This window comes from Vigna angularis, chromosome 5, assembly GCF_016808095.1.
Source record: "Vigna angularis cultivar LongXiaoDou No.4 chromosome 5, ASM1680809v1, whole genome shotgun sequence".
Taxonomy (NCBI): Eukaryota; Viridiplantae; Streptophyta; class Magnoliopsida; order Fabales; family Fabaceae; genus Vigna; species Vigna angularis.
Window position 1 is genome coordinate 1,790,707 of NC_068974.1, and position 12,515 is coordinate 1,803,221.

At 32.0% G+C, this 12,515-nt stretch overlaps 1 protein-coding gene across 1 annotated transcript; it reads left to right on the top strand.

Annotated features, from left to right (window-relative positions):
* The first annotated feature begins 7,219 nt into the window (after positions 1-7,219).
* LOC108339079 (aspartic proteinase CDR1) lies at positions 7,220-8,606 on the top strand. The gene has a single exon (XM_017576229.2). It carries the CDS (start codon positions 7,226-7,228, stop codon positions 8,531-8,533), a length of 1,308 nt encoding a protein of 435 aa, XP_017431718.1. The 5' UTR covers positions 7,220-7,225; the 3' UTR covers positions 8,534-8,606.
* The last annotated feature ends 3,909 nt before the right edge of the window (positions 8,607-12,515 follow it).

Sequence of the window (12,515 nt, forward strand, 5' to 3'; positions counted from 1 at the left end):
AGTTTTGAAACTTTTTTTTATATTTTCTTAATTGGATGTTTCAGAATGTATTTTCGAATTCAAAAATAGGTTCCAGAACATCCAACTCCAGAGATTAGGCGAACTCCAGCAAGAGGTGGGTAAAGAAAACCATATGAGATGTTCTAGTATTAACTTTAAAGACTAATAAAATGACTTAATATTTTAACAACATTTTATTACTGTTTCGGTTATTAGGGCTGAGTCACCAAACTCCTTCACAATTTGTCTTCTTGCTGTCCGGTCTCGTTCCAAGTTTCGTTGTCTCACTTTTCCGTCCGGAGGGAATCTGTCAAAGATCCTCCGATGCCAAAGTCAGTACAGGAATCGTTTGGCGATTCAATGGAATAGTATTGAATGTGCAGTAAATGCAACCTATCTACCACTTATCTCTGACCTGTGTTTATAGTTTTCGCCATGGGCTTGGGATTAGTGAAAAATTAATCACGGTCCAATTCTAGCCCAATGGCTCTAATCACTATTTACCTTAATCCTAGTATTAATGACCTAGTTCACCCGTCCGGTTATGTGGGTGTTGGCGCTGCTTTCTGGACCGCCCGGTCCGTACGGTACATAGTTATTACTCACCCGAATGGAAGGATGGATGGTCGAGTAGAATAGCGCGCAGGGTGTTTATGCAAGATGTCCGACAATGCTATCAAAGGAGTAGAAAAGATTGAAGAAACGCCGACAGTTGGGTCGATATAGGCGCTGCTCCCTGGACCGCCCGGTCTGTATGGTACAATTACTAATCTCAAAGTGGGTTTATAAGGGGAGAGAAACCTCTATTTATAGATGAAGTTGTCTCCAAAGTAAACCAAAACCCTAAAATGCTATCTTGCACCAAACCTTAAAAATCCTATCTTGGTGAAGGAAAGCTTGACATGTGACACTCTAACTTTTAGAAAAACTTTAAGCCTCTTTAACAAAAGTTTTCCACTAAAAAAATGACACATGACTACTACTTTTGTAAGATAACTCTCCGTTAAGAGATTTCCATGTGGAAAGCTACTTTAACAAAAGTTCCATAATAGGAAAATGACACATGACCACTACCTTTGTAAGAAAACTCTCTACTAAAAGCTTGCCATGTGGAAAACCACTTTAGCAAAAGTTCTTCACTAGGAAAATGACATATGACCATTACTTTTGTAAGAAAACTTTTCACTAAAAGCTTGGCATGTGGCCATCATGTCTCATGTGGGACACCGTCCACTAAGCTAGGGTTACAAAACTAATCACCCAAGATTAGCTTAAGCTAGGTGCAAATATTGTCCTACAACTTAAGCAAGATTGTTCAAAAACTCTACACTACATGACCCTTAATACAAGGCCTAAAAAGAAATTCTACACTACTTGATCCTTAATACAAGGTCTAAATACTCCTAATTTACTAGAGGTGCTCCATGATGGCCTAACAAAAAAAAGTGTTGCTTCACCTTGCATAGATAATTCTAGCTCTCCTTGAATGTGCTTAGGCCATGACTAGGGGGTATGCCATTAGTTGACGGGCTCACCCACTCGGCTTGGCCATTTTTTGCCAACCCTAACTCCAAGTAACTCAAATATGTGGTCCTTGATAATTAAAAAAAAATTAATTAACAAAAATAAATAAATTATATCCTATTCAAGTGAACATAAAATTTTTGAAATTTAGTTTATGATATATATTCTCCTCTAATTGGACCTTAAGTATTACTCAAATAACATACAATTACATTAATCACTTTAATACTGTTAAGTAAATGGTTATTGTTATGAGTTACATGGTTACATTAGGTAGGCATTTTGGATAGATACCCACTTATACTTAAGTTGTTTATAAATCAATTTCATTGAAATTAAATAACAAAAACAATGAAATCTTCATCATTGGAATTTTGCTAGATGATTGATGCCGCTTCTGAGACAACTTGCCAAATGAAACCAAATAAATTCAATAAGGTGCCTAATAAAGATAAATGGACCATGAATTTCATCTCTATTCATCAAAGATTGCGTCACTTGAAGTATTTAAGGAAGATGTTTATTAGTTACTTGAGGTATATATCCTTTCTAACACTTAAGGTATACAAACTAAAAAATATCTTACAAGACAAACAAAATTCATTACCTATTCAATAGGCCTATGATTTTTTCTTCAATATGTTGTCCAAGGGGTTCTCATAACAACACTTTTGACATGCTTCCTAAGTAGAGCCTTTAGATGTGTGTACAAGTCAGATTTTTGTTTCTCCATGTCTTTTTGAACTAAAACATCAATAGTTCCAACATCATAATTACTTCCAACATCATCACCTAGTCTTTCATTTGATAAGTTGACTTTATTTCACTTGTCAAATGGAGTATAAGTATCTTCTCACTTATGTTCCCTCTTTTTGTGCAACAAACATTTTTAGTTTCTGTACCAATTTCTCAAGTTTCATAATGGAAGCCTATTGCTCAACAACCATATAAACCAATGCTTCTTTTTCTATAATAAAATCAGACAAACATTCCTTTTAGTTATTCTTCTTCACATTACCATTATCATGTCCATCGAAGGATTCTTTAACAATGTCATTACACATATCTTCATTTGATATAAACACCTCAGTAGTCACCTTTCCAAATCAAAATAAGTACAAGCATCATATTGAAATCAACAAACAATCCATAAAAAGTAATTAAAATGAAGTAATTATTATCTCACTTCATTATCGAGAAAAACTTTTACAAGTTTCACTTCACCAATTTTAACGTCAAACAAGTGAAGAATTATAGGAAAACATGTTTTTCTTTTTCCCAACTTCTTATCACCAAATAAGACATGCTTCATTGCCAAAATCTATTTTACATACAACAACAAATGTAAAATAACTAACACTAACAAAATTATATCATATTCAATTTCATAAGAAACATACAAATTTATCTACAATGCAAGACAACCTACAACATGACAATGTGATCTATTTTGTTTCTTCCTTACGCATAATGTAACATCACACAAACTAGAAATTGAATATTCATAAATAACACTCCCCCAATTATACTTTCCAATACATGTTAAATCATCTAATAGTTCGAATAACTCAACATGAACTTTTCCATATCTATTTGGGAAGAAAAACTCACTTAACCTTAACAGTATTTATAATCTACAAACACCAACCACTTTAGTGCCTTTCAAACGCTTTTCAAGTTCTTCATAAACATTCCCTAAGCAAACATCAGTTCTATCAAACAATCTCCTAGTATGACTATCAACATCTTCTTTAAACAACTCAAACCTTTCTTCATCAACCCTAACCTCCAAACCTAAGCAAACATCTAACTTTGTAAATGGAATAAAAGCATATCTAAATTGAATTCCTCCCCTCCTCTCTAACCACCTACTACATAATTCTCGGAGTAATGTCCTACTCATTTTGACCTTCACAATGATGGACAATAGCCAAGCAAAAGGAGTTGACTCTATACATGACTTTTGCGTATCCGTTAATAGTCTATTCATACGTGACAAGTATTTTGTCGTATAGGAACGTCGTAGATAGACCTACATACCAGAGTATACAATTCAACATGTCAAACACATAACTTTAACAAATAAAGTTTAATGAAAAAAACATCATAATTTCCATTCAAACCTCTTTCCCCATAATTTCCATTGCAAGGAAGTCTTTGCTTTTACTATATCGCCATAAAAGAAAAATTATAATGCCACCAAACTCGAATATTATTACTAATGCCACCTATAATTACCATGTTATAATGTCTTTTAATAACCTATCTATTAACTTCAGTGAGTTAATATATGTACCTTTATCCACTTCGTTTATGTTACAAGTTATGATAAGCTTCATAAGTTATACTTTAAAACCTTAAACTAACATTCATTTATTACGAAGGAGTGCCAAATGTTAATATCAAAGCTAAAGGAATGCTTACATGTTACACACGCAATATTGATAAAGAAAAGAAAATATACCTTTTCCAAACTCAAATTGCCTCTAAAACAACATGATAACCAAGTATGTACTCATGGGTGCTCATCAATACTTTTACACGAAAGACGTAAACACTACCACAACCAACCAACATTAATGAATCACATTCGCGCACAATAGCCTCAAACGAAAATTAACTCTAAAGGTCAAATACAGTATAAAGAAACCAAATCGAGTAATGAAAACATGTACACTTCAACTTTTGCCTAAACCACCAAACAACTTCAAAGATGGACATGACTTCACCTACTCACCAAAGCAACAAAAAAACTAGACCCAAGACATGAGTTCCATGTCTGCCCAAACAATAAACCATTCACGACACAAGACACAACTATTGTCTCTGCACAAAGCATGAACCAAGCCCAATTAGGGAAACATCTTCACCCTCCTTTACTATAATCATAACTTCCCTTCACTTTCCCTTCCTCTCACACCACCAACGAAACCCAAGATCCAACTCTAGTTTCACTTCTCCCCAAATTGCATATTCCCTATATTCCATTCAAACATTAGGTTTTTAATCTTCCTCTCTATTTATGTTTAACATGAAAAATATCCTTATTACCCTACTCAAAATTCTTTTTCCAAACTTCCCTCTAACAACAAAACCAATTGTTCAATAAAAATTAATTTATAATGATACATGTTTGTGTCATTTAAATGTAGTTTGACACATAGGTATATTAAACTACATTTTCCGTATGTCAATCAATCACTGTAGTCTCAACTAAAAAACGAGGGAAGATGAGTAAAAGACAAAAAAAAATACCAAAATGGCATCACTATGGTGTGATTAAGCTAAGGGTAAACTTGTCCATTTTTTTCAAAGAAGACAAATGATGAAAAAACCATCATTTAGGATAGGTGTTAACCAATGGGTCAGTAAAATAAATTACCTAATGGAGGAAATTTCTTAGTTATAGATTGACTATTCTATCACTCATTTTCTCTCTACAAACTCAATCTACATGTAGACATATCAAACTACATTTTCAGTACGTTAATCAACCAATGTAGTCTCAAATAAAAAACGAGGGAAAAAGTGAGAAAGATGAAAATATCAAAATTCCATTACTATGGTGTGATAAAGCTAAGGGTAAACTTGTCCATTTTGCAAAAAAAAAATGATGAAAAAACCATCATTTGGAATAGGTGTCAACCATGGATCAATAAGGTAAATTAGGGGAAAATTTCTTAATTATAGATTGACTATGAATATTAATTTAAAATATATACAAAAAATGTGAGATAGTTAATCATATTAATGATAAAGCTCACAAAATAGATTATCATTGACCTTTGAAAAAATAGTTTGGTTTAGTCCATCATAAATTCATGTATTAAACAAGGTTACTCATTTAATTTTTAAAATATATTGTTATTTTTAATTTTATTTTTCTTTGATATTTTTAATGTAAAAACTAAAATCAAATTTAAATTACTAAAATAACAATTATATTGTGTTTTATTCATAAACATGTCGACACTTGTCTAGACATCCTAAAATCTCATGGTCTGAATCACATAAGATGGGATGACCAAGTACGCTTAAGTAGTAATTCCTTATGGTCTGACCACTAACCATAGTGGTATAGTTGACTAAATGTCGGCTAACAGTACATTATGATTAGCTATAGATTGGCCAGGTATATTCATCACGTGGAAAGCTTACTTAGGTAAATTAGTTGCATGAATTATACTCATCTAGGTAAAAAACTCATAAGCATAGTGTAAATAGCACGTAATATGAGATAAATCAATTACATTCATTTATTACAACATTAAGTATTTTCTCATATACTTGTTTGACTTGAGCATCAAATTATCTTTTGCAAGCACAATTCCTTACTCGGCTTGGAGAAGATGACTCTTAATGAGGATAATTATCCCTAAAATTAAAAGCGTTCATAGTGCTTTCGTAGTCTTTATAGGATATACATTTGGCTTTATAAAAATATTTCACAATTATTAAAGAAAATATTATATTAATATGTATATGATCATAAAATAAATAAATACATTGACTAATATATGTAAAATAATATATAGAAATGATAATTTTAAATATTATATTAATAAGCATACTAAATATAAATATTAAATTCTTTTTTTACTTTTTATAATAGCTTACAACGGATTCAATCTGGAAAGTCAGATTCTTACTAAATGTGGTTTAATTTTGTCCATATTAAAATTTACAAATAATAAAATTATATTCAAATTTGTGGTGGGTACAATTGACTAAGAAGCTTATAACTCTAATAATTAATTAATCAAAAAACAAATCTATATTTTAAAAAATTGATAATGTTTTATTAAAATGTATATAATTAATGCTAAATACTCATAAACCCATTATTCATATTTAAAGTGTCAAACCCTTTAAACACTTACAATATAATGATTTTATAAGAATTTTCTTATGATGTTATTTTATATCAAGGAGATCTCAACAACATGTTTATTACAACATTTTCTCTAATAATTAAGCTTTTTCATATATGTACTATATGGTCACCCGGTCAGCTAAAGACTGGGTAGTTGGCTGACCGTCCAGGGAGAAAATGACTAACAAGTCTGAAAATTATTCTAAGCAATAAGAGTCATTAAAGGATAGTTAATGAGAATAATAGTTATTGATTGACGATTAATAGGAATAATAACAATTTATTGGTGATTAACGAGTCAGATCTAATGATAAGCTCATTATAATAATATTTATAAATATATTTGACGAAAAAGGCAGGTAATAAATTATAATTACTGATCTTTATTACAAGATTATTACGCAAAGTTACTGACGTGTCGGAGTTTCTTCTGCAGGGCGACCTTCCCCACACGACTAAGACAAAGAGAAGAAAGATAATAGCGCAACTAAATGATGAAGCAGACAACTTTTGGATCAGGAATCTCAACCCTACAGAAACCATATAAGTTTTGACTCTTCATAATTATTTATTTATTTAATTTTATTAATACAATTAAATATTAATTAAATGTGACCTCTACCTAATCATATTCATAGACGCGCTTTAAATATTTTTTTATATAAAAATCTTAACTTTAGGATATTCTTATAAAGTTAATTAATTCTCCATTACCTTTGAAATATCTTAATTCTATATACAAAGAAGATAAAATAAAAAAATTTCAGTAAAGGTATAAATTAAAATTAGCCAAATCACACTTAAATTGCAGTTACTGTCTTCATAGAGATGAAGAAAATGTCATACTTTTCTTCTCTTCTTGTTCTTCTGTGTCTCTACAACCTCTTTTTCTTAGAAGCTCTAAATGGTGGATTCAGTGTGGAGATAATCCACCGTGATTCACCAAAATCACCGTTCTATAGTTCCTCAGAAACAAAATTCCAAAGGGTTTCCAATGCTCTGCGTCGTTCCATAAACCGTGGCAACCATTTCAGCAAAGCGTCTCCAAACACAGTAAGCGCAACTGTGATACCAGATCTTGGTGAATATTTGATGAAGTACGCAGTTGGAACTCCACCGCGTAATGTGTTTGGAGTTCTTGATGCAGGCAGTGACATCATTTGGATGCAATGCGAACCATGTAGAAACTGTTTCAAACAAGACACACCTTTGTTTAATCCTTCAAAATCCACAACATACAAAACCATCCCGTGCAAATCTACCATATGCCATTCTGTGCTAGGTACATCTTGCTCCTCTAGCATCACCAAAAACTGTAAATATGATATCAGCTATGGTGATGGTGCATTCTCACAGGGAGATTTGAGTGTGGAGACCCTCACTTTAGGATCCACCAATGGATCTCCCATCCCACTTCCAAGAACTGCAATAGGGTGTGGTCATAACAATAGCATCAACTTCCAAGGGAAAAATTCTGGCATAGTTGGCCTAGGACGTGGACCTGTGTCGCTTATAAATCAATTGGGTTCTTCAGTAGGCTGGAAGTTTTCTTATTGTTTGGTCCCAGAAACTCCGAATTCCAAAGCAAGTAGCAGACTCAATTTTGGAGATGCTGCAGTAGTTCAAGGACGTGGAACTGTCTCAACCCCATTGTTTTCTAAACCTCAACAAGTATTTTACTACCTAACCCTACAAGGGTTCAGTGTGGGAAACAATAGAAGAGAAATTGGAAGCTCTTTGTCTATATTTGGAGGAGAGGGAAATATGGTAATTGACTCAGGTACAACACTGACTCTTTTGCCAGATGATGTTTACAAATGGTTGGAATCAGCAGTGTCACATGCAGTTAAACTGAAGCCTGTTCAGGATCCAAATCAGGTGTTGGGACTCTGCTACAAAGGTACATTGGATAAACTAGATTTTCCAGTGATCACAGCACACTTTAGAGGGGCTAATGTGTTGCTGCATCCTATGAACACCTTTGTTGAAGTGGCTGATAAGGTTCTGTGCTTCGCTTTTCAGCCAACTCAAAACGGTGCTGTCTTTGGAAACTTGGCTCAGCAAAACCTTTTGGTTGGCTATGATCTGAAAAAAAATACAGTGTCCTTTAAGCAAACAGATTGCAGTAAGATGTGATTAATTCTTTTTTATTATTACTTACTCTAAGTAGAATAAATTATATCTTATTTTATGTATTGTGTTGCATTCTAGAGAGTTCGTATGACAGAGAGAAAATATATTATTATTGAGTTAGGAGTATTACCTTTCTTCTTCCTACACCTCCAAAATTACAAATTCAACTTTTTTATTAAATTACTATTTTTTACTTTTCTCTTATCTCTTTTCACTCTAAACAAGTAACAAAGTACAAAGCATGAATGAAGCCCAATAAGGAAAAGAATTTTTTTTTTTGACACACCTACATTTTTTTTACATTTATTTGACATTATTTTTATTTATTTGGTCATTTCTTTTTTCTCGAAAAAATAATTTTTTTTACACTTTTATAACTATTTTACCCTTTTACTCTTTGTCAAATGAATGTCAAAGTGTGTCTTGGTACCATTGCTCTAAGAAAACTCCCCTTCTCTCCATTCTTTTCACACTACCAATGAAACCCAAAATCTAACTCTAGTTTCCCTTCTCCTTAAATTAAATTGTATATACCCTAGGTTCCATTCAAATAATTAGATTTTTAATCTTCCTCTATTTACATTTAACATGACAAATACCCTTTTTACCCTTCTCAAAATTCTTTTCCCAAACTACCCTCCAACAGCATAACTAATTGTTCAGTAAAAATTAATTTATAAAAACACATGTGCGTAGTTTGACACGTAGGCATATCAAAGCACATTTTCAATATGTCAGTATAAACCACTGTAGTCTCAGTTAAAACACGAGGGAAGAAGGGAGAAAAACAAAAACACCAAAAGGTTTAAACCCTCATTTGGTCCTTGTATTTGTAGGCCAATCTCAAGTGGTTCATCGTTTTTTTTTCGGTCTGGGGTCCATAAACTTGTTAAAATGAGCCAATTAAACCCTCTCCGTTAATTTATCAGTATCGTTGTTTGCCTATGATTACGTGATGCACACAAAATGTGCTCAGTTATAATGATTTAAATACGTGAATATTAGTTTTTTGAAAAAAACGTATATTCATGCCAAGAAACGAGGGAATTAGTGATTTTTATTAGGTTTTTTTTTAACTGAAACAGAAATTGTCATAAGATTAACCAGAAACAATAGTCTTTCATAAAATAGTCTCATTGAATATCATGAAACTCAGTTCAATTCAGAAGTAATGTTATTCCTGGGTCCCTGTTAAGGAACCAATTAGCCAGTTCCTTCATCATCTCGGTTCAAAACAGCAGATTCATTAAGCCTAGGCAAATTATTACAAAATTAACACACAAGTCATAAGTGGGTTATCCAAGGATTTGAGTGCAATCCTCTGAGAATAATTTAGTCCAAAGTCAAATTGTCATGGAAGATAGTGCTTTAATAGTTAATTTATTTTGCGCCCTCTTAATTTTTTGAAGTGTTACTATATACCTTGTTCTCTCTGATACACAAGGAGTGCAATTGAAAGAGGTCGTCCTGCTGCTGAGTCTTTGACTCCATTTTGAAGAAAACACCACATGAGGTAACAATGTGAAGCACAGCAAGTGGGGGACACCTCTCACTTGGTTGCGAGAAGTGGTTTATTCTGATTTCCTTCGAATCGCGACCTCGGCTGGGATGTGTGGATCGTGAATCTCCGACGCGGAGGCCGAAAAAAAGGTTTCTTTACGCGTGAGAAATAATGCGATTGTTTCGGTGGTAGCTAGGGATTGATGAAGGGTGTGCGCGTGGAAGATGATGATGATAAAAGAGGGAAGCCCTAGATCCGGAAAATGAAAGGTCAAAAACTGTACTTGGGGTTCCTAATGTATAAGCACTAATTCCCTCATTTCCTGTTAGTATATAGGTTTTTTCAAAAAACTAATGTCCACTTATTTAAATCATTATAAATGAGTTCATTTTCTGTGCACCACATAATCACAAGATAATCCCAAGTAATAAATTAACGGAAAGAGTTTAATTGGCTCATTTTAACAAGTTTATGGACCCGATTGAGACAAAAAAAATGATGATCCACTTGAGATTGACACACAAATACGTGGATCAAATGAGAGTTTAAACCACACCAAAATGCCATTGCTATGGTGTGATGACGCTAAGGGTAAACTTGCCAATTTTGTCAAAAAGGACAAATGACAAAAACACCATCATTTGGGATAGGTGACAACCAATGAGATGGGTCAATAAGGTAAATTACCTAATGGGAAAATTTTCTTATTATAAATTGATTATGAATATTAATTTAAAATATATAAGAAAAATGTGAGATAATTAATCATATTATTGATAGAGTTCACAAAATAGATTATCAATGACCTTTCAAAAAATAGTCAGACTTAGTCCATAATAAATTCATGGATTAAATAAGGTTACTCACTTAATTTTTAATAATATTTATTACTTTTTAATTATTTTTCTTTAATAATTTTAATATATAAACTAAAATTAAATTTAAATTACTAAAATAACAATTATAATGTGCTTTATTGAATTAGGAGTGTTACCTTTCTTCTTCCTACACCTCCAAAATTACAAATTTCAACTTTTTTTTTATTAAATTATTTTTTTTTACTTTTCTCTTCTCTCTCTTCACTTTAGACAAAGCACAAAGTTAAAAGCATAAACCAAGTCGAATAAGGAAAAGAAAAATTATTTTTTGACACAACTACATTTTTTACATTCATTTGACACTATCCTTACTTATTTTTTCCTTTCTTCTTTCTCAAAAAAATACAAAATTTTACACTTTTATGATTATTTTACCCTTATATATACTCTATGTCAAATGAATGTCAAAGTGTGTCATGATACCCTTGCTCTAAGGAAAATGTCTTCACCCTCACCATAAAACTCTCCTTCACTCTCCCTTCTTTTCACACTACCAATGAAACCCAAAGTCTAAATCTAGTTTCCCTTGTCCTTAAATTAAATTGTATATACCCTAGGTTCCATTCAAATAATTAGATTTTTAATCTTCCTCTATTTACATTTAAAATGACAAATATGCTTTTTACCCTTCTCAAAGTTCTTTTCCCAAACTGCCCTCCAACAACATAACTAATTGTTCAGTAAAAAATAATTTATAAAGACACATGTGCGTGTCATTTGAATGTAGTTTGACACGTAGGCATATCAAACTACATTTTCAATATGTCATTATCAATCATTGTGGTCTCACTTAGAACACGAGGGAAGAAGAGAGAAAAATAAAAACACCAAAATGCCATTGTTGTGGTGTGATGAAGCTAAGGGTAAACTTGTTCATTTTGCCAAAAAGGACAAATGACAAAAACACCATCATTTGGGATAGGTGACAACCAATGAGATGGGTCAATAAGGTAAATTACCTAATGGGGGAAAATTTCTTATTTATAAATTGACTATGAATATTAATTTAAAATATATAAGAAAAATGTGAGATAATTAATCATATTATTGATAGAGCTCACAAAATAAATTATCAATGACCTTTCAAAAAATAGTATGGTTCAGTCCATAATAAATTCATGGATTAAATAAGGTTACTCACTTAATTTTTTTAAAATTTTATTATTTTTAATTTTATTTTTATTTTATAATTTTAATATAAAAACTAAAATTAAATTTAAATTATTAAAAGAAAAATTATAATATGCTTTGTTCATAAACATGTTTATACATCTTTATATCTCATGGTCTAAACCACGTGAAAAGACGACATGACTAGGTATGCTTAGAAGTAATCAACCCTAATGGTCTGACTACGAATCATAGTCAACCAACTAGTATATTATGACAACATGACCGACTACAAATTGGCCAGGTATATTTATCATGTGGAAAGCTTACTTAAGGTGATAATTAAGTAGATGGATTAATCAAAGACTAATCATTGTAATTAATTAGTTGCATGATCACACTCGTCCGAGTAAAAAAGTCATAAACATAGTATAAATAGCACGTAATATGAGATAAATTAATTAAGTGCATTTGTTATACATTTAACACTTTTTCA